This window comes from Hylaeus volcanicus, chromosome 3 (assembly GCF_026283585.1).
Source record: "Hylaeus volcanicus isolate JK05 chromosome 3, UHH_iyHylVolc1.0_haploid, whole genome shotgun sequence".
Taxonomy (NCBI): Eukaryota; Metazoa; Arthropoda; class Insecta; order Hymenoptera; family Colletidae; genus Hylaeus; species Hylaeus volcanicus.
In genome coordinates, this window is record NC_071978.1 from 27,951,389 (window position 1) to 27,974,429 (window position 23,041).

At 42.0% G+C, this 23,041-nt stretch overlaps 3 protein-coding genes across 9 annotated transcripts; 1 reads left to right on the plus strand and 2 right to left on the minus strand.

Moving 5' to 3' along the window:
- Positions 1-287: 287 nt before the first annotated feature.
- LOC128874030 (solute carrier family 41 member 1-like) lies at positions 288-13,091 on the plus strand. 6 transcript variants are annotated; one of them, XM_054118263.1, is made up of 9 exons: positions 288-439; positions 2,275-2,401; positions 5,005-5,107; positions 5,866-6,006; positions 6,787-7,234; positions 7,439-7,618; positions 8,439-8,878; positions 8,944-9,164; positions 9,320-13,091. In XM_054118263.1, exons 4-9 carry the CDS (start codon positions 5,918-5,920, stop codon positions 9,658-9,660), a joined length of 1,719 nt encoding a protein of 572 aa, XP_053974238.1. In that variant the 5' UTR covers positions 288-439; positions 2,275-2,401; positions 5,005-5,107; positions 5,866-5,917; the 3' UTR covers positions 9,661-13,091. The 6 variants fall into 6 exon arrangements, with proteins under 6 accessions (XP_053974238.1, XP_053974240.1, XP_053974237.1 ...); XM_054118262.1 differs by having other exon boundaries at positions 295-439; positions 2,241-2,401; XM_054118266.1 differs by having other exon boundaries at positions 295-439; positions 2,241-2,401; positions 5,869-6,006.
- A 90-nt stretch (positions 13,092-13,181) lies between these two features.
- On the minus strand, positions 13,182-18,508 carry LOC128874029 (RNA exonuclease 1 homolog). 2 transcript variants are annotated; one of them, XM_054118261.1, is made up of 9 exons: positions 17,990-18,508; positions 16,046-17,880; positions 15,628-15,958; positions 15,310-15,473; positions 14,769-15,242; positions 14,387-14,684; positions 14,159-14,321; positions 13,813-14,072; positions 13,182-13,732 (listed from the first exon to the last, which is right to left on the minus strand). In XM_054118261.1, exons 1-9 carry the CDS (start codon positions 18,087-18,089, stop codon positions 13,647-13,649), a joined length of 3,711 nt encoding a protein of 1,236 aa, XP_053974236.1. In that variant the 5' UTR covers positions 18,090-18,508; the 3' UTR covers positions 13,182-13,646. The 2 variants fall into 2 exon arrangements, with proteins under 2 accessions (XP_053974236.1, XP_053974235.1); XM_054118260.1 differs by having other exon boundaries at positions 16,046-17,883; positions 17,990-18,507.
- A 496-nt stretch (positions 18,509-19,004) lies between these two features.
- On the minus strand, positions 19,005-22,824 carry LOC128874182 (FYVE, RhoGEF and PH domain-containing protein 4-like). The gene is made up of 7 exons (XM_054118635.1): positions 22,354-22,824; positions 21,795-22,244; positions 21,013-21,728; positions 20,648-20,853; positions 20,009-20,374; positions 19,482-19,933; positions 19,005-19,415 (listed from the first exon to the last, which is right to left on the minus strand). Exons 2-7 carry the CDS (start codon positions 22,235-22,237, stop codon positions 19,310-19,312), a joined length of 2,289 nt encoding a protein of 762 aa, XP_053974610.1. The 5' UTR covers positions 22,238-22,244; positions 22,354-22,824; the 3' UTR covers positions 19,005-19,309.
- Between the last annotated feature and the right edge of the window lie 217 nt (positions 22,825-23,041).

Consider the following 23,041-nt stretch of genomic DNA (forward strand, 5'->3'; position numbering starts at 1 on the left):
TGGCGGCGGTGGTGGTGGTGGTGATGTCTTTCTTTCGTTCACGATATCATACGGACGAGTTACGAGCAGGGCGGTAAAGGTTCGTAAGCGTAATCGCGTAAGCGAGGCACACATCTCGCCGTGTGCGTTTCTACGTACGTGAATCGCTATGTCGTGCACGTGTACGTACACGACGATTCGTACACGTACAACGTACGAACGAAACGACCAAGTTGGTGGTCGAGAGGCACATCACGGCCCGTCTCCGTCAATGAAATAGTTAGATCTGTCAGTGCCAACTATCGCCTCGGTCTCGACGGAGCCTTTTAGATTTCATCTATCGCGTCGTCCCCTCGTCTCCGTTTTCTAAAAGTGTTTTCTCGCGCTTACTGTCCCCGCACACGCCACGGCCGTTTGTCCTGGAGACGAAAGGGAGAGAAATCAGTGTCGGGGGTCTCGGGTCGGTCCTCTTCGGATATTATATCTCAATCGTAACGTTGTTTGGCTTTAGCATGTATGAGAATAATGCGTAGGTAACGCGCACGGTATGAACAACGGAATAATTGGATTCTTCGATCGACCAACGTTTATACCAAGTCGATTATACAGATAGAACGATAGTAGACTAAACGGTGATATTTATATAAATGAAATATGTACGTAATTTTGTAACTTAAACGAGAGCGTGAGATGGTAAATGAACATCATTGGATGTTCGTTTTTCGAATCGCGTTCTACGCGTATCTACCGGCGGAAACACTATAATTAAAGAAATAACGATCACCGAGACAAACGTTACACACGCGTATACGTGTATACGTTCCGTGTGTCTCCGTTCTCGGTTTATTCCGCGTCAGTTACGAAACAAACGGGAATAATTAGCGACCAGGGATGTCGTTTGTCGTTCGAAATAAAAAAAAAAGGGACCGATGCAACGACGCCGAACGTCTAGGCGAGATCGCGAAACGCGGATGATCGCGTGGATACAATCGACTCGTCGCTAGAGCTAGGCTAATTCGATAATCTGCTAATCAGTTATTTTAATTATAGTTGCTCGATTGAATCGCGATAGTATTTGAATATTTTACAAGCAGTCCCAGCCACGAGAATCTCTGCCTCGTGAGATCTATTTCCTCGTTACGAACGCATAGGGTAGAATGTCGATTATCCGAACTAATAGGTAGACAAATTCGTTCCGATAATCGATCTAGGAAAAGCTGCAAGCGTTGCAACAAGACGATAAGCATATACAGTATGAGAGGATAGGGGGAAAAGAGCAGAATGAAGCAATGAGAGATTTAGAATAAAAGAATATAGATAATTCACTTAATCGAGTTGTTATACTATGAAGAGCAATCCATATGCACTTGTGTTAGTAGTATAACGTGGGATAATATATCGTTTTTATTCCAATCCCAGCGCCGCAATTTTGTTTCTGCTGTACTGTATATCAGGCATGTTAAACACGTGGCCTGATCCATTAGAGTACTGTGATCCGCTTGATCTTTTTATTATAGCTGTCATTATCTGCCCGTGTTAATCTTTCAATAATTCTCAAACAAATTTTCTTCGAGCGTCTGTTTTCTTTTCAATCCTGCACAGACGATGCAACAGCTAACGCTGGTACGACTAACGAATAGCGTCTATCATATTTTTGACCGCTTTAAAACAATTGTCCGCGTTCTATATAATATGGTAGCAAATTGGCTCTCGGGCCAAAGTGAGTTCGACATGCCTGCTGTATATGAATCGTATAATTTTAACTGCGTGTTTACGTCCAATTCTTGCGAAGACACTAAACTGGGACAATCGAATCGCAGACACGATGCATCATTGAGGTGGACAAAATTGTTTACCTATGCATGACGGATACAGGTGTCAAAGTGTGCACAGTGTTAGCATAGAGCTTGCGATGCTATAGACACATGCCTCGTTTTGTGTTCCGATAATCGACATTCGGATAACCGATGCTTTACTCCCCTGCTGGTTATAGTTTCGTTTCGAAGCACAGCTCTGTGCAAGTATAATCTGCAACGCAATTTTTCTCGCCCTGTTAATAATTCGAAGAAAATATTCAACTTCATTCTGTTAAATGTTTCGAGTCTTGTTTGGGATCTCGTCGATCATTTGCTCGGGCTGTTATTCATTTCTTATCTAATACAAGAAAACTTCATTAATTTGTGGAAGAAACTATTATATCGAACCAATAAAAAAATTGTACCGTTCGATCGAATAATCGTCACTGCCTGTTATTCGAATAGGTTTGCTTGACGCGAGTTTCGCGCGTTGTCGCAGGATATGGAGCACGGGACACGAGGATAGCATGGGGACAAGGGCACGGAAACTCTTCGCTTTCCATGGTAAACGAAAGGGATGTGTTCGAGAGTGCGCTTCGCGGGTCACGGGAACCAAGTATCAAAACGTATGTTAAGTTATTGCTCCTCATGGTCGAACTTAAACACGTGGAGTAATTTATCAATTTGTGAATATGTTACGGAAGTGCTTCGTACTCGCGCGCCGCGAACGTTAAACGGCGATGTTTGCAAATGCCCAGGCGCGTGGATATCGCTAGACGTACTTTGATTTTCGATTTAGCAACATCCCTGCTTTTGGTAATTAGCTTCTGCCTTCGATACGCTGGAAAGGGATATTTTCTTTTTTTAACTTTTATCCTCGCACACTATCGATAGTTTTATGCTTTACAAGTTTAAGCTTTACAAGTTCATCCATGGTTGCTTTGAGAAAGCATAAATCCTTTCTACAAAACGAAACACTCCTAGCACTTCTGATTTATAGACTTCGATTGATCTAATATTACGAAACTATAATTTACCACGTAGCTATAGTTAAGTACGACCGCACCAAAAACAGAATGTCAAATGTAACAGGACATTGATTTCCTTTACGTTCCGAACTAGAACGCTTTAACCACCCACTAGATGTCCGATTTCATTTTTTTTTTTTTTTGTGCGATCGCGTAAATGAACTTTTCATTCAAACGTTACGCGTGCGCTCTTACATAAGTACTCGATTCAACGAGATTACTTGGCCTAGACTCACGAAGTACTCACGTTTAACGGAGCACGCGTTGGGTGTGAAACGAGCGCAAAAGATTTATAGAATGATATCGTCGGAATTGCCATTAAACTATCTTCTCTTGCACTGTCCTTTGCTCGTTCGATCTACCTTCCGACCGTCTCTCAAAGTTCAAGATTAAGTTCGCAACTCGTTTTATAAAAAGAAGGCTTTTATATTTTAGTGCGTACAGTTTTTGTAATCCCAGTAACGAAAACGTATTTGGATCAGTACGTTAAAATAGACGGTTGCAAGTTTACGACTGGTTCATCTCTGTATCTCGCAGTCGTTAAACTTTATGCGCGAAGACACCGTAGTACTTTAACGATTACACGTCTTTGTCGCCAGCACTTAATCGATTTTATCGCTGCACGAGTGACCTGTCGCGCGCGAAAATGTAGGAAACGTGGTTTTACTTATACCCCAGCGATTGGACGCGAGTTAACGTACAATGTCAAAGCGAAATACTCGATTAGTGGACGAGCCATAAAACAGCTTACGTAATTAAATCTTCGAGGAAGTAGATAAATGTATACACATTGTGAAACCGATTCTTGCGAAATCGCACGGTCGCGAAATGGTAGCGTAAAACGAGTGGGTGTGAATTATCGACGAATAACTAACAATCGACGATTTTTGGCACCGTTCGAGTTTGCCCGCACTCGTTCTACAAATATTGTTCCTGACACAACAAGACTTCGATGTTTTGTCGAATACAAGACATCGGTTTCGCAATGTTAGCCTTTGCCGTGTTTAAACTGGCTCGTTACCGAAGCGAATGTTCTCGGAAGCTGTTGCAGAGATGCGTATGTGTAGCAACTCCTTCTCGCAGCGACCTGCGATATTCGAGACACGGTGTAAACTTCGAAATCCTGTGAAACGGTAGCGAGATAACCCACTCGAAAAATTCAGGTGTTGGTAGCCAATACAGCGTGTACCAACGTGTCAAAGTTTACCAAAAACGCCAGCGTTGCTCCGTTTTCTTTCAAGTTAATCGGACGATCGTTTAAGCTTGTAAACAATTTTGTGACAAATACGACGATTTATAGCACGCGAAGATCATCGGGTAGATTAAGCGAATTGTCAGGTCAAGATAAACGTCGAATAGTTGCTACTCGCGACGAAGTGGCTCCACATGTGAGCAAACAAACGGTCTATCGCGCGTTGAAATCATCGCGTCACCTTGTCTACGAACGTACACTGAAATACCACAAAACGTGTAATTATAGCAGTACATCGCAGCAAGATATTCCGTCGCAGATACGTTCACCCATAGCTGAGGAAACTCGAAGCATGCTATCGAGGTCGTTTTGGTAGACACTGTATAACACGGAGACATAAGGACGCGTGTCGTTAGAATTCCACCCGTTAAATCGAGGGTTTGCTGTATACATATAATCAAAGGCGTTTAACATGGAACGGTCGATCGAAGTCCCGTCCTGGATACGACCAGCCGCGAACGAGATATCGCGGCCAGACCTTCGTCTGATTCCCGCGCGATTGATTAGCCAATTAAACAAAGGAGAATCCACAGGAGGAGATTAGATGTAAGTGAGAGATTAGAGGAGCGATTCTTCGCTGGAAAAATGTCGAAGGGAAACGTTTAGTAGACGGACAGAGTCGCGCTCAGACAGACGAACTGGCAGGTAGGCAGACTATTAGACGATCGAGCAGAAAGGCAAGGCAGGTCGGGGTTAAAGAGACGAACCGGATAGGAAAAAGGCAGTCGGAGCTTACAATTTAGTCGGAGCGAGGATCGATAGATTCGCGCTTGCTCCGTTCGGCGAGCGTGTTCCCGGTGAAACGTTCGGAGCAGGAGTTTTAAGGAGACAAGCGTGATGCGCGATCGAGATCAGTCGCGATGTAACCATAGCGTGAAACGGCCTCGCACAGGCCCACCAGCCTTACACAGCCAAATGCGTGACGACGGTTGATTTTCTTTTTTGCCAGAATCGACACAGTTTTGAGAACAACGCCGAAAACGAGGATTCTCGAGTCTATGAATTCGGTCAAGATTCAACGTATCGTCGAGGATCCGCTTACGAAGCAGCAGGTACATATCAACCTCCTCACGGTTTTAGCGTTCACCTAAACATTCGTTCCACTTGATATCCGTCTTTCCAATTCCAACGGTTCTCCTCCCTTGCAATGTACGAAACAGCAGGGACGCTGATCGCGAAACGTCGGTCTACGAACATTATACGTTTCGAAATGATTCTTCTCTCTCTCTCTCTCTCTCTGCCTTCATGCACATGCACTTGACAGTGGTCCGTAGCTCCCAGCATAGCCCTGGAGAAAATACTTTTCATTTACTTGCTCGTGAAGATCGTTACATAAGTGTCGAGTACTCTTAATTTTTCACCACGCAGTTTCGTTTGACGATCAAACGCAACTTAGTAGTGGTATTCGATAACAGAAATGACGATTAAAATTATGATAGTTTCAACGATGGTTGTGTGATGTAAAGTGGACGAAAGGTGTCGAGAATGCAGTGATAACCGTTGGATGACAAACGACCGAAAATAGACAATAAACGTGCGAGGAACGAAACACGTAGAAAATGTTATGTGTCCGTTGAGAAGAATCGATTTATCAGGCGCCGATCGAATACAAGAAACGATCGTATTTTATCGGACGCGATATGGTTCGCACGATACCGAATGTTGCAGTGTTTTAATTTTTTACGCGAGCTACAATGGTCCCGAGCGATCCAAACTAGAGATAGCGTCCCTCGCTGGTTACGTAATTTGCTCGATTCTTGTCCTGAAATACAACGAGCGAACATTTAGACAAGCGTTATCATTCTCAAAGGAGAATGGCTATATATCCGTGGCAGCGAGTCGCACGGGGTCCTCAGTAGAAGATGATAGAGGACCAGGTGCATCAACATCCGGTACGACTACCTCCCGACAAACACGCCCATGTCGATGCCACAGGAGTCAAATTTGAAAAGTACGTTCAGCTGAACTTTTTACTAATTTTCTTTTTCCTTTTCTCGCGTCAGATCTTCATTAATTTTACCTGTAGTTTGTGGTACACGTCAATTTCATCCACCCGGGTGTAATAATTCCATCGTATAGGATATCCTGTGTAGCAAGATCAAACTTTATTTCTTAGTGTCTAGAATAAGATTTTTATCCCGAAGACGATCGAAACGTCAAAGTCAGATACCAAGAATTTCATTTCAGTTATTGTCAACGAAGTTCCAGCAGAAAATAAGATCCCAAAGATATAGTTGTAGATATGGATCTAACTCGATCTAACTTGTTCGTTTCGAGACACGTGCTCGGGGGAATACAGCTGTCAGAAAATTTTCCTCTTTCTATTCGATGTGTAGATAGGACAGATATAGATAGATAGGACAGATATAGATAGATCTAACTTGACTCAACTTGTGTAGTTCGTGACGGATGTTCAGGGTGATGTAGCTGTCGCCAAATTTTCCTTATTCCCTTAAGTACAGAGATAGACGATATCCAACTCGTCTACTTTGAGGCACGTGTTCAGAATAGTACACCTGTCACAAAATTGTCTTTGTTCTTTTGAACGTATAAATGCGCTAGATATGGACATCGATACTTAACTTGCTTACTTTTGGGCACGTGGTCAGGGTAACACAGCTGTCAGAAAATTGTCCTCGTTCTCTTGAACGTGTAGAATAAACGTAGACGCGGAACACGTGCTCGGTCGGACACGTGCGACATGTGTTTACCATTGTTTCTGTGTTGGCAGTGATCAATCCAGGGAACCTCTGCTTACCGAAAAGCAAAGTTCCCACAGGATAACACCGACGGACGCTCGTTTACGCACCAGCTCGGAATCATCTCACGGGAAGACGGTCATGGGCACAACTTCGGCCGCGGACGCGAGCATGATCATGGTCACGGATACGAACGCGTGCATAGACAACAGCGTCGGGGTTAACAATGCAATCGTCACCACCGTCTCGGTAGACGACGCTAACAGATCCCTGGACGAAGATTACATGGAGGTGCCCATCTTCGAGGAGGGGACCGACAGCGGTCGTCTTCCAGACGTTGTCGCCGAGAGCAAAATTTATGGCGTCACCGAGGATGAACCGATCGAGTCGTACCTGGCGATTACCATTCAAGTTTTCATACCGTTTCTCATCGCTGGCCTTGGCATGGTGGGCGCTGGACTAGTCCTGGACTTGGTGCAAGTACGATCATTCATTACGTCCTAGAATATAGACAGAATTATTCAGCGGATGAGAGTTCTGGCCATCTCTGTTTCTTTCGGATCGATGAAGCCTCGAGGTCTTTCAATCACTTGATCGGAGATCTTGAATGTTTCGCATCGTTTTTAATGTATAGATCTATGGAAATCTCCGCTAATTCGTTCTTTTTCTCGAATTCGTTCACAGCATTGGGTGGTGTTCGAAAAAGTTAGCGAACTGATAATCTTGGTCCCCGCGTTGCTGGGCCTGAAGGGCAATTTGGAAATGACTCTGGCGTCGCGGCTCTCCACTCAAGCGAATCTGGGGCACATGGACACGCCGAAACAACAATGGTACATGATCGTTGGGAATCTCGTCTTGATCCAGGTAAGTGATTTACTAGCAGATACAAGCGTTACATAATTCCAAGTCCTTCAAAAACTAAACCGAGCTTTCCAGCGTTTACTAATTTCCGCGTCATACTTCGGATTAACCCGAATCATGAATGTTCGCAAAAGATCCCTTATTTGAGAAACTTGGAACTTAGCGATTCTGTTTCCGGGTTCCTGTTCGAGACGACATTCTACTTGACGTTCTACCGAATATTGCAAAACAAGGAAACAGTGTTATCAGACACCGTAAGCCCCTTTATTTGCCTCTTTCCGCTCCGATATTTCCGTCGCCGAGGTCCCCAGCTTCTTCGCGTTTTCATTCGCTCGTCTAATCGGCTCCTTTGTCAAACCTACCGAAACTCGAAGCACGCCTCTCGTTACGCTCGAGCGCATTTCTCGCGATCGTAAAAATTATTTCAAGTCAGACGGGTTGCGCGACTCCCGGACGCCTTATCATTGGCGCCAAGATTTTGTTTGATTACGCTTTCCACGCGTCAGCGATAAGTGACCTTCGAGAATAAATGTTACGTTCGTCGCAGTATGTAACCTGGTCCTGGTGACCCATGCGCAAATACCAGCGAGATGCAAAGATAGCATGGGTTCCGAGTGTTTAATGTTGAATCGAGTCCGATGCGACTCGATAGGTGTTTCGAAGACGAATGGAACGTCTTCGAGACGTCTACCGAAAGAATTTTCCTTCCATCGTTTTCCTTTCTTCTCCTCCCGTTTTCTTCTTTACACTTTCGTCCGTGTCTTGTTGTCTATCGCTGTTTAGTTGTACGTTTATGTAAAGAAGGTCAGTGTCGTGTTGGCAGTGCCAGGCGATAGTGGTCGGATTTCTGGGCTCCCTGGTGGCGATCATAATGGGGGCGGTTCGAAACGGTACCATTTCGTTGGATCACTCCTACTTGCTGTGCGCGAGCAGTCTGGTCACCGCGTCCCTGGCGTCCTTCGTTCTTGGATTGATAACCGCGGGAGTGATCGTTTTTTCCCGGCATTGTCACATAAATCCTGACAACGTCGCAACGCCGATAGCCGCTAGCCTGGGCGACATCACCTCTTTGGCTCTGCTCTCTTGGATCTCGACGATTCTCTACGAGTCGATAAACAAACAAGATTGGGTCGCGCCCCTCGTGATCGCATGCTACGTCCTGGTTACGCCGCTCTGGGTATGGATCGCAAAGAGGAACAAGTACACCAACGACGTCCTCTACTTTGGGTGGACTCCTGTCATGATCGCCATGTTGATAAGCAGGTGAGTACCAAGGGAGAAGGATGATAAACATAAATAAAACGATTGTTTCTCGTTGGGTGTGATAGTTGCGGTGGTCTGATACTGGAATTCATGGTGTCCCGATTCGAGAACCTGACCGTTTTCCAACCGGTGATCAACGGCGTCGGTGGGAACCTAGTAGCCGTTCAAGCGAGTAGAATATCCACTGCTCTCCACAAACAAGCAGAACTGGGAACGCTTCTGATACCACCTGGTCACACGCACCCCGTGATCTTCATTACTCCCATCGCGAATTTTTTCGGCAAAGGTAAACCACGCACGTCGCGAAAACTGACTTCCTGAAGGGGAATCGTCCTAGGGGCGTCGTCCTAGGTCAGACACTTTAGTCAGCCTCCTTCGACCGCCTCCTCGACTCGAATATTTTTATCGTTTTCCTACCACTAACTCGTTTCTTTCTTGCAGGTATTCACGCAAGGACTACCAGGGTTCTGATGGCGATGGTTATACCGGGTCATATAATTTTCATTTACATGATCAATTACATGAAGGATGGCGAGACCTCTCTGACGCCTCTCTTCGTCTTCGTTTATTTATGCGCCGCTATGCTGCAAGTCGCCGCGCTTCTTTACATTGCCTACATAATGATACATTGGATGTGGAAGCGAAAGATCGATCCCGACAATTCAGCGATACCGTATCTGACGTCGATGGGCGATCTTCTCGGCATCAGTTTGCTCGCAATCGCCTTCCAGTTTCTTTATTTGGTCGGTGATCAAGACTCGGAGCGAACGATCGCTCCGTGAAAGACCACTGGCAGTGCCTATCGGTAGCGACTATGTATAATCGTCGGTAATTCCACAGTCACCGTTGTTACGCGTTATCAGGTTCCTCTTCTCTCGAGAAAAGCTCAAGATATTCGCGACCGTTAACTCCATTGGTGTAGTGCATGGAACAAATATGGCGAAGGAAGTCGTTTCTCGAGGCTCTCCAACGGGATCTGTCACGACCATCCTTTTCGTAGACACCTATGTTATGATCAAAGAGTGAACTGCAACGAATCCAAAATTTATCTAGTCTAGACTTAGTTCGCCAGCTCTAATCCTGGAGAGGGTGTACAATCGCTAGTGAATGTAAATTTATTACTTTGTGTACATTCACGGTTATCTCTCTTATTGGTTTTATGTAAAATTTTCACAGGCACGAAAACGCTTTCGAGGCCCGGTTCTGAGATCGATTTTTTACAATTGCATATCGCCTTGGCTCCCCCGCAGCGTTTAATCGCTATATTTGTTCCGTCATACTTGATGTATACAGTGATGAAGCGGTATTCATCGATACTCGACGAGGTGACAATATATCCGTACCGACCAAGTCGGAACAACCGATGAGTCGCCGAATCAAGGCTGACCAAAGCCTGAAGAGGCTGTGCCTCTACGAAAGTATACCATTGTACCGTGTATCATGAAAATCGAGAAGCAAGAATATTAGCCAAACCTTTCCTCCAAACGTTTGCTGCAATCGAACCGAAATTTCATTCGGGTGACTCGATTCTATTCTGTTCGGCTCAACGTCTCTCCCAATGATCGTCGATACGCTACGCACGCTTCCTCGGATCATCTTGCTTCTCGCTTCGGATGCAGTAACAATGCCGCGATCAAACTTGTCGAGGAAACAAGCGAAACGCGATTAGGATGAATTGAATTAAATCTTTCCTTACAAGGAAAGCACTCGACCAGTCCACCTCCGTTTTTAACCAACTCCGCAATGTTTAAACTCGAAGGTGGATAGAGTGAGCGCTGCGAGGCCAATAAAAGCTACACTCTAGTCGTAAGCGTTTCGAAACGGTGGACGATCCGTGTTCTCGTGAAATGGCCGGCCAGAGACCACGGGTAAACACGGAGCAACGAAGAGCCGTAAACAAAGAACTCCGAGTACCGCCTCGTTTCAGCGAATCGTTGCTTTTCTTTTGGCGTCGATAAGTCGAGTCTACGTCGCGGACCCAGCAAGGTGTATGCGTAGTTCTCGTTCGTTAACGTCACGATGCGTATGTGTCTTTGAACGGTTGCCTTCGTATACGACGGGAATTTTGATAGATGCTATCTTAGATACCGTCTAACGCCCGTGAGAACTATTTTTTCACGCTTTAAAAAATTCGCGAATTTACGCGGCTCTCCTTCCGGCGTTTGCATACCTATCCGCTTGTACGCTCGCGACCATTCGAACACGTCCAAGCAGCGTGCAAGCCGATACGCGTAAGTAGACGCCGTGGCTTTTGTATCCCGAATTGCTCTGTAAGTCTTCCAACGAACTTGAAAGCTGTACGCAGCTCGTTATCGATCGCGGCGACACACGATCGACTCGCCATTCCAACTCCTTCGTGCGTGCGGTACCAAAATTCAACGCTTGGCTACGTCAGTTGTTCCTTATGGGAGGCACGGTATAGAAAACGATTCTTAATCCTCTAGATGATTGAGAAGTAAAGATAGAGTGAATGTAAATGAACAGATATTCGTCAGACTTTTGGTCCGTTGCGCTGGCATGTTGTTCTTGCCAATAGTGCCGATGATATTCGTCACCGGCCGGGTCGAAACGCGACGAATGGTTCAAATGTCGCAGCGCTATAATAAAAAAAAAATTGTTACATAAATTGGAGTCATCAAAAGGAACAAATAATATTACACCCTAGATGCTGAAGTACATAGCGCATAGAAACGCATAGTAACTTATCTAGGCCCCGTCGCAGTCGCATGGTTTTGTTTACATGCACTCTATACTGAACGTAGCATGATCGAGTATTTGTTCCCAATGCACCGGAGAATATCGAAACGACCAACAAGGCCGTCGTAAATCACGTTCCCTACGTTACATTCCAATGATATTAATGTCGCCGAAAATTATTCGTTTAAAATCGCCCGAACCAAAGTGGAGAACACCTTCGACTAATCTTTACCAAAGACAGCGGCTGTACTGCTTCCTAGTACAAAGTGATTTTCGAATTAGCCGAATTAAAATGGTGCCGACGGTGTATTCGTTTATCGTTCCACTAGGTGGTAGATTATTTATTCAGAGCTCAATATTTCGGGTGCACGTAGATCGGGTATTAATTTTGTTCTTTGACGGTCGTCATTGATCGAAACGATCGACAAAGTATTAAGCACTTCCTCTTTACGTTACTTCTCTGAACGTGAACGCGACGAATCGCATCGTATTGGATATATTTCAATGGGAGTCGCAACACGCAATTAACCCTAACCGTAGGAGTTTCCCTTGGAATTGTTGCAGTTACATACATCACACCACGACTCGGAACATGCCCTCTTTTTCTCTTTTGCACGCACTCGGGCGGACGTATGCCTTACAATTACAAGTTTACGATATAAAAATCAGTAGGAAAGCTACGCCAAGAGATTAGACTATAAATGTACATGTTGACAATAATGTTTAATGCAAAAACTCAGATAGACTATTTTCTACACCACGCAGATTAACTGGCAAGATCTCGCTCGAAGAAAAGTTGAAGTCGTATTAACCAAAGATGGGCAAAATTTTATCTGAATTACGAAAATGAAATTTTATAGTGAAATGTTTGTAACAACAGAGGTGTATTTGTAATTTGTAAAATATTTCTGGTAAGACTATTACAGGACTATTCCCCATATTCGCTATCTATTGCCGAACTTTTATTTACCAAAAAACGTATATAACTCAAAAAATAATCAAATATTAACTGACATTTTTATCTAGATAAGAATGTTGTCTATCTCTGGTATCAACGATGACGCAGACGTGAAATGTTTTCTTTTTAATTGTTCGGGAACCTTGAGCGAGGGTACACATAGGAAAGTGGGAGAAGAGAAAGAGAGTGGTAGAGGTGGGTGTGGGAATGAAGAACGAAACGAAACCTGAACGCGATACATTCGAAGGGGAGACAATTATTTTTAATACGATATTAAAAAAAGAAGAGTCGGCCTACGAGAACGAGAGAGACGCGTGCGAGCTGCTAACAGCTGTTTACAAATCACGTTGATTAGGTCGTGGTATGTACCTGCCCCTTGTCGTAGTCTAAGCATTCTAAAATGGTTCCATCGAGCGAATTAACTAACAGATTGTTAAGAGCGTTTCCGAACGGTAAAATACAAGATTGAGATGCATCGCTGGATTCATAAGCGACTGGGCGTACATTCGAACGAAGCATCGATGTAGTTTTGTATAATAAAACCGGAAAAAAAAAGGAGTAGAAAACAACGTTCTCGACTTACCTCAGTCTCCGTTTACTCTTGTCTCCCTGATCTCGGCGTCGATCCGTATTAAAAACTTCAGAACGTAGAAAATATTCGAATTCGTTTATTGCGAGACGTTTCACCTCCAAAAATAAATGTACATCTCGTACAATCTTAGAGATAATAATCAAAGAAACACACATGAACGCAGGTACCCCTACATCGTTCTATTTATATACGAACGATCCAAAATCTAAAGCGCAGCGATAACGAAATCTTATATAAAAGTACGAATTGCGCGCGATCGATATGAATTATTCGGTAACGAACAAATGAACTACGCGTGTTAGTCGTAAAGTCGTGACTGTAATTCGAAAATGAACGACGGATACCTATGATTTGCTGATTTCTACGATCAACTTGACAGTTGTGTTATCACATATTTATACATAGAAAATTATAATACAATTCATGCGACGGTAGTTTGAACAGAGACTATCAACAATTCTGAGAAACGTAAAAACGTAAGCTGTACATGATTCAGTCTGACAAAGTGCTCCAAGCGTTGTTCACTGTAATTTCGCTTCCTCCTTTGCTTTCCAGAGAATCAACTCCATGCATGCAACAGCGTCTTCTTTGCTATCATGCCCGCCGACTGCAATGTCGATTAAAAGACAGTTAGCGATAAGTTCTTTTTTAATATTTAAAAAAATGAAACTGCGACTTTCAGCTAACCATCATTTTGAATGATCTTCCTCAGATACTCGGAACAAAGATTCTTCAGTGCCCGCTTCTGAGGATATCCGTTCTTGTGCGGAAACATTATGCTCGTGTCAACCACGGTGTCGTGTAGAAGTCTGAGTGCTTTAAAATCACTCTCAAGACTGTGACCAACTAGTATTGTTTTATCTGAAAACATGGTAAGCAGCGACGCTTGAACGTCTAGTAGCGACGTCGTCACGTCCTTCATGCTTTCTTCCGTGATTCCAGAAAACCTGTGCAATCGAGGTACGTACCCCACAAAGACTTACCGTTACTCGGATAAGAGTAAATAAGGAGAAAATATTTGGACATACTTTACCTTGTATTAAAATCGATTATTGGATTCGGCGGTTTAACCAGCGTCTCGTACACTACGTTGCAATCTTCGTCGATAACCGTTACCCTGGTTAGTTCTAAGCCTTGCGTGGTATAACTCATCTCGCAATCTAGCGCGTAGACTCCCTGTTCCTCAGCTGCTGTATCTGAATGAAGATTTAGTAAACACAAATCATATAAACAAACATCAAAGAAAAAGATAGCGATGTACCTTTTGGTAGGGTTTTCACGTAACCACGAAGATTTTCGTAGTCCGTGTATTCCCAAACGTGCGTCTTCGCGTCGCAACATCCGGTCGCAGAACCGTATTGTTGACAACAGCTATATTTTCCCTCGCCTCGAATCGTAAATTTTCTACCCCAATGATATATACAGTTCTGCGCTCGTACCGCGAATCCTTGTTTGTCTATCATATAACCCTGACCGCAACGACTGCAGATTCTTTCGTTAGGTACTTTCGACAGGGCACTTTGATTCCTCGAATTTATTACGTAGATTTTCGCACGACCCTGCAATTAAAACAAGGTAGACGATAAATGATCGATCTGGGAAGAAATTTCTATCTCGACGTAAAATCTTCGCAATTGAGTCACCTTCTGACCGTCCGGATGTGGGCGGGGAAATCCGTTATCTCGAAGTTGCTGTTCCGACATTATCCACTTTTTCAACATACCATAAAGCATCGCACCTCTAAATTGCGTAACGGATTTCTTTGTTTTGAGAACGCTCCAGGAACCCTTGGCTTTTCCAGCGAGTACCGCTTCGTGGGATACCATATTGCTACCCGGTATCGTCATCGCTGTGCTGCCATCAAGAGATTGATTTTGGCCAACCTCTTTCCTTAATCTATGCGTAGCGAGCATACACGAATTCTTATAAACGGCCAGTGCTTTACATCTTTCGTGGCAGGCGAATTCTTCTTTCACCGCGCGTTGGGCAGCATCTTCGCTATTTGTGTATATTTGCACGCACACATCCTGCATCATGTTCACGTAATACTGACGAACGTTTAAAGGAAACTTTTGGTTGGTCACTTGCAATGGCTCGGGCCGTATTAACTGAGGAACCTAAAACATCAAAGTTATGTCGATCTCGGTATTTCATGTAAAATCAATTCTTGGAATATCTACTCACGGTTTGAGGAATATGGGCGACGCGTACACCGCTCTTTGCGGTTTGCGCTGCTGTTTTATTATCCGTTGCTTTCGTTTCCGACGCTTTTCCAACGCTCTCAGTCATTTTTTTCTTCTCTATCGCCAGAGACTTCGCGTACGGCACGTGAGCGATTCTGACACGACCTATCACAAATAATACTCATGTATACTCGTCGGAGATAACAGTCAACTATAACATGTCGACTTTCATCATATTTTACGCGCAGGTGAAGCGAATAGGAGAGTACAAATATTCAGACATCTTGCACCAGAGACGATCTCCTGTGATAACAATTACCGTTTCCGTTTAATTTTAATTCGTTATTGTGTTGCATCACTCGTGTTGCTTCAATATCGCTTCGTCGCACTTCCTTGGGAATGGGAGCACTACTACTCGCTGGGGCCGTCTTTTCGGCTAGAGTCTCTCTCATCAAACGCCACCTTTCATACATTTTTAGTTGCGGATTCGTCGATTTCTTCGATGATTGATTAACAGTGACCTGCCTTGTAACGCACGTGGCCGCTGAAGGATGCGCTACTCTTTTCCTGCCAGTGTCTTCGGTTTGTTCTATTTCTGGTATCGGTTCTTTTATTGACACTGTTTTTGATCGCTCCGATACCTGGTATTCCTTGAGACAATAGAACAAAATTTTATTTATACTTTTTTTTTACAACACAATATTTGGAGTTTATGCTGAGTAATTGTTTATGCTTACCTGAAATATCTTCAAGCATTCTTCTTGCACGTCGTGATCCGAGTCGGACGCAATAGAAACTATGTCATCGATATAGTTATTGATGGAACTTATGTAACAGTCATCATTATCGTCACCTGCATAATCATCTACATGCGATCGAATGCTTTCCAGAGGACTCATGGATCTATCAGTCGAATTCCTTTCTTCGCTGTTTTCCGTATGTAGATGTAATCGTTCGATCGATTTATCGATCGATTTATGATCAGATTTCGAACGCTTGCTTTCATCCCTTCTTTTCTTCACGTGTTCCAACTTCTTTGAATTTTCGGAAGAATACTTGGAATTGTGTTCACGGCGTTTTTCTAATTCCCGAGAGTCCCTCCTATCTCGTTTACTCTTGTGTTTATTTCCATTCTTATCTCTACTCTTCTCTTTGTCCCGATGCTTCTCGTGATCTACATCTCTACTTTTGTCCTTGTGTTTTTTACTTTTGGAATCCTTGCTTTCCTGTCTGGAACGACTTTTATCTTTGCTCCTACTATCAGACGTCGAATGAGATTTTTCATTCGACAGACGACTGTCCTTGTTCCGTTTATGGGAGGTATCATGACTCCTTTGATCTTTACTTTTCTTTTTATTTCTGCTTTTGTGTTCCTTCGCATGTTTCGCTTTATTCGCGTCCACTTCTAACGTTTTTTCCTTTTCGTGTCGTTGGGATTTCGAAGTTTCCTTTGTCGTGGATTTCGCTTGCGTTGGAATGCTGCTGGTATCCATCGATATTTTCCTGTCGTCATTCGCTTTGCATTCGTCGCTAATATTTCTTTTTGGAGAATGAACACGTGTCTCTTGCGCATCGTTTGAAGGATCGCTGTCTAGATCATTGTAGAATTCGCTTCGTTTCGTGTTTGCATTCTCGACGAATTCGCCATTGACTTTATTTATATCGTGACTATACTCTTCAGTTTTATCACGAGCGTCAATGTTGTCTTCTTCATCATCCGAGAATTTTGGTTCTACTTCTAAACACGATTCTAGAGGTTCCTCGACAGACTGCGCGTTAGAAACAGGCTGAGCATCGTTTGATACATCGTTTACCATATCAAAATTTGATACAAATCCATCTAGAGTCAAATCATTTAGATTTTTAACAGTTTTTAATGGAGCCTTTACTTTTTTCGGAACATACTCTTCTCTCCTCTTCTTAACTTTTGGATAATATGGCTCTCTGAGTTTAAGCAGGTACTCACTGGAACTACCGTCGTCGTACGAGTTCGACGAAACAGGATCACACTTAGATGTAGGTATATAACTGTGCATAGTATCCCGAACATTGGAATTGACTATTGTGGTAGGTTTATATTTAGCTTCGGTAGTTTGGGACTCTGCAGATTCGCATGCTATACCTAGCCAAGGCTTAACTCCATCTGGAGAATTTTTACGTTTTACTGCTACTCTACTTTCCCTGGTTGGCATATAGGATACTATTGGTATATGACGTTTCCTCAGTTCTGCGATTGGTGTAGGATTATAAACGCATGGAACAGGTTTACTAACTGGTGGTGGTACATCTGCCCTTTTTTCTATGTTACTGGCTGCAACAATTTCCAATGTACCGGATGGTCCGGAAGCCAAAGACGGTTTCAGTCCTTCGACTACCTGAGAAACAACATTCTGACACGAAAATTGATCTGCTCCTGTTACTTCTTGATTAGCAAGAACTTTCTTGACCGCCTCTGTCACTAACTGTTGTAAAACATCCGAATCGGATTGCACGATCGTAGATTTCGATTCTTGAACCTGGCCCGTCGGACGGCTCTCCAGCGTCCCACTCGTTTCCGTCGTAATCCCGACATCTTCTAAAACACATAGTTTGGTCATGATCAATCAATCGCGTTCACGTATTTATATCTTAATTTATAATTCAAAGCAATGTTTGTAAATTAGAAGAACAAAGTGACTTACCTCGCTTCGAGTGCTTGAAATGACAGTAGGGTCTATCGCAAGTTCCGCTTTCATAAAACGGACAATTGATAGCTTTAAAGTAACCAGTCGACGGCAACATAACTATTTCATTGTATGTTTTCTTTCAATCACTCACTTTTGGAGCAAAATGTATTGTATGAAGTTGTGCTAGAACATTGACCTCTCGGACAAGTTTAAACTAATTTACCTTCTTCATAAATTAAGCATTATATTCTTTTGTAACAAATCAACGCGTGTGTGGCCATTATCCGAGAAAAATTCGTGAGCTTTTGCAAGACGCGTCGAAGACACGAAACTCCAAACGAATCGAATCCCGAAAACAAAGGTTATGTACAAGTGGTTCGTACATTTCCCTATTTGCCATTTGTTTGAAGGTATCGTTCTCCTCTTCTTTCTTGCTCGCTCTACTGCCCTTCTACAATTTCCCGTTACTCTTCTTCTTTATTGTCTCCACTGCCATCTGGTCTGCGTTCGTCAAACAACCAATAAACAACGACTCGGTATCGAATATACTATATACGTACGGTCTGCTCAAATGAATTGAGTTCCTCCTGAATACTAATTGCATTAGTATAGGTGAGTGGTTAATATTAGTGGCGCTATCGGTGGGAAAATGCCCAAGTTGTAGTAAAAAAATATTTCCCACTGTTGCTGCTAGATGGCACCACCAACTAAAAGGTCGATAATTATTGCTGCATTAAACAACTATTCATAAATATGATAAATTTGATACATTATGTAATATATTGTAGTGTTATAAAGCAAAGAGTCGTATTAATTATGCATTTATGAAAAATAATGAATAATTGATTACAATATACTGATGGCGACATCTTACAGAAATAGTGCAAACTATTTTCACTATAAACTTGGACGTTTACCCACCGATGGCGCCACTGATCCTAACCTCTCCGAACTGTTAGTAGAATTTCTTTTATGAGAAATAATATAAACATAAATTTGAGAAGGACGTGTAGCGTCAACGCTTGACATTTGAGGAAAAGGATATACAATATTACACATTGATGTAAATATATGTACATATATATATTTTAAATATACTATAACAAAACGGTACAAAATACAACAAGCATTTTGGCAGTGTACTCATTATGGAGTCGACCACGATACACCAATAACAATTTGCCTATGTGTGTGTGTCTGTATATTATATAACATAAGTTAACGTCATTTTAATATAATAATTATCTACCAACGATTATCCTACCGCTTTCTGATCTCGTACGGTTATAATGATAAAAAATTGATTCGCATCACGAATAAAATTGTACGAATTGTTCATCGTTCATGAACGATCAGTTGGCAGTTTTGTGCGTCTTCGTCCTCCACTGTTGCGAATGAAGGTAGTTCCGCTTTAGTGGCTAATTGTAGAGCGTGGAACCATCTAAAAATGAAAGGGTTACATATATGTACGCGAATGCAATAGATGTCTGAGGACAAGGGAACCTACTTCTGTTTGTCTTCTTGCGACAATGCTTGTAAATAATAACTTTTCCTGGAATGATGCATCTTAAGAGCCTTGGGTCTATCTTTCAAACTCAAGGGATCCGCGTCAGGTAATGTAACACCTTCCGTAACAAAAAAACCAGGCATAGGAGTCGCTGTCAGAGCCATACTTTCAGATTCAGACTTAAAGGTATATAAAACAAAATCCACGCGCAGTGCGAACCATCGCCGTATCCAAGGTTTACTTGGTTGAGTTTTCAACATAAGGTATCCAGATATAACGGAGGGTGCGCTCGCCGAAACTTGTAATAAACTTGGTACTGGCCCGGATGGAGACGACGAAGAGGGTGACTTGGAAAGCGGTTGCGTTAACGTAGCGTAACACAGACGACAAACTCTCATCATTTTGTTATCCTCGAACAATAATTTTTGATTCGAGCATTTACCGCAAATTACCTATGTAACAATTTAATTTGATTAATTAATTAATTTCATTTTCATTCCTATCCTTACGCGGAGAAGTGTACTCACTATTCCGCAAGCTCTGCAGTTATGTTTTCTCTTCATCACGGAAAAAATTACGTCGCATACCATGCACCTGGTTACGTCTTCCGTTTTCACGACAAGTGTTTTAACATTTCCAGTTTTCAGGCTCGCTTTTCTTCGTATAATTTCTTGCATTGTTTCAAAGAGCGCATCAAGCCATGCTGCCTTTTCCTCAGCTGAATGCGTGTATAGTTCGACGCTCTTGTCTGCATCTCTTATATAAAAAGTGTTTGCAGTTTCTAAATTGTCACCCTCCATTACTTGTAAATTTTCGACCATGAATTTCGCTCTCAATCGATACAATGGTCCAGGTATCAGTCTTATCGAGCAAAGTAATAATAAATCGCTAAACTGAAAATTGGGAAAAATAAAAAAAGAAATTTATCATTGAAGCCTAGTGGAAATAACTACGATGGTTAATTGTTTTAATGTGATTATGTTTACGTACATACATATATAGCATGTTGTGTATGCCAGAATTCGTTAAGCAATTAATTCTTCTCAACTAATTAATCGATTACACGATAAGAGTAAAAATTTAGTTACCAGAATTAATCGCAATTAAAGTTAGTGGTTTAAAGGTCTTAAAATGTAAAGATATTTGCGCTATAGTCGTACACGTACCAAAAACAATTGCCTTTCTTGATGATCGCCACTCCTTGCTGAAATCTTAACGATACGACCCTCTTTTACAAGTTCCCGCGTAGCACTGACTAGATCCGTCGTATCGTATATGCTCTCCTGTATTTCGAGAAGCTTTTTGAACTTGTCGATCTTCTTCATCGCGTCATTCGTGTGATTAGCAGCAGTAGATACTAATTCCAATGCCTCTACGAGAAAGAAAGCCGTGTCTGTTCGTTTGATTCTACTAAGGACGTCTATTTAAACGTGCCTCGTTTGATAAACGTTTAAATAGAAGCCAGTCCTTGTTAAATACACGTTACTTTACGCGAAAGTAACTCAGCGAATGGAACTCCAAAGATCCTTACTTTTAGCGTCTTCGTAATCAGCATTTCCTTTCGCGAGGTTTCTCAGGTAATCTTTCAGAAGAAGCTCGTATCTCGGTAACCTTTGTATAGGACTCAACATATGATGACACAAGGATAACTTGGCACACTCGTCCAATTTTTGAATGTCATTGATAATTGCAGCAAATCTGGCGACTTTAGCTTGTAAACTTTGTATCAAATTCATGGCATAATCAAAGTTTTTTACATATTCTGTATACATTTTTAGAAATGGAGCAAAGTTCTTCATAATATCGCCGATTCTAGGATCCGAATCCCAGTTTTGTATTCTCTCTTGAAGTTGAGGTAATAGAAAATCGTTGTGGAATTTATAAATCGATTTGATATTAGAAAACATGTGTTGTACTGTTTCTGGAGGGAACATAGGATGCGCTCTATTCTCTTGATCAACTCTAAATTGGAATACTTGATCGATTAGCCTTAGGACATCAACATAAGTCTTTTCTGTAGACAATAATTCTTCTGCAACTTGATGCGCTTTTTTCTTTTTCGAATCTAAACGATCAGAGTCATTACTCGATTTTGCTTGGAACGCCGAATTTTCAGTGTGATCCGTGACTATTGCAGAATCAGTTTCCGAAGATTTCACGCTCTCCGATTCTTCTTCGCTTTCCGATTCGCTTACCATATACGAGTCAACCGTATATCGACAGGAGTTCCTCTCCGCGGCGATATATCTATAAATGTTTCAGTATTATATACTGTTAATGCTGATAAGAAACCATATCACAAACGCAACTTACCTACTACTTCTATACTCTAGCACACCATGTGTTACATGAACAAATGGCACTTTCATAGAGTTTTCCTCATTCTCTCCAATTTCAACATCATCTGTAGAATTTCTAGTTGACATCACGAATGGCCAAAATCCAGAGAAGCCGCCAAAGGTTGCAATTCTACGAAACGAATGCCCATTGTATTCTTCTTGTTTCTTTCCATCTGTCGTTGTATCTGAATGACTATGTCTGATCTCCACATTTTCTTCATCTTTACATTCTGTTGTTTTATTTAAACCAGATTCTTTGTCTTCTACACTGTCCTCCAACTTAGTATAAAAGGTACTGTTTGATGATTGTGTCTTTGAACCAAACATCTTAAATATTGAGCCTTGATGGGTCTTATTGTCAAATTTTAGAAACAACCGTATTGCCCAGAATGAAACATCTATCGATTGATCTTGCATCCTATGCCTGGAACCGTTAACCAACTAAGTACTGGACCACCATTTTTTACAATTTAAAAACTTATTCAGTGACAATATGTCCATAATGCCTAGCTAAGAAAGAAACAAAAACGTACCTGTTTTTGATGTAATCATTATTTCACCTGCCAAATACATTGTATGCCTAATGTACATAGATCGACTGTTTTCACTTGCTCACAACAAATGGCTGTCAGTTAACAGCAATCAAATACATACAAAACGATCGTAATACATATGTACATCTGATGAGCATAGGTACTATTATACATTTAAATGTATGTACCACCAAACACAAGCAATTTTGATAAATTGACTAAAGACAGATTTACATCAGATTGTACGTGCGATATAGTTTTCTTACTTTTTTCGTTTAACTTACTGTAGATAAAGTATTGATATCCTATCAATAGTTACTGATAGTAGTTAGTATAAATCGAAAAAAACAATTTATCTGTCACCGTAACTTTGATTCACGTTGACCCCCTTACGATTAATTATATAAACTATATGCTATATAAACTATAGGCTAATAGTGTCGCATCCAATCATAACTTGAATGGAACGTACCTTTGAATCAACGACGTAATACTACCTATGTTTACATGACATGTATATGGCATACTATCAAATGTGTTCTATTTACATCCATTCATTCTTGCCATTTAAAGGGAATTGACACACTCTTTAGATTTAAATAATATTATCTGTATCGTTCTTTATAATTTTAAATGTAAATAAACATTATATAGTACGTTTCATCAGAAAATGAAGTTGAATGAAAAC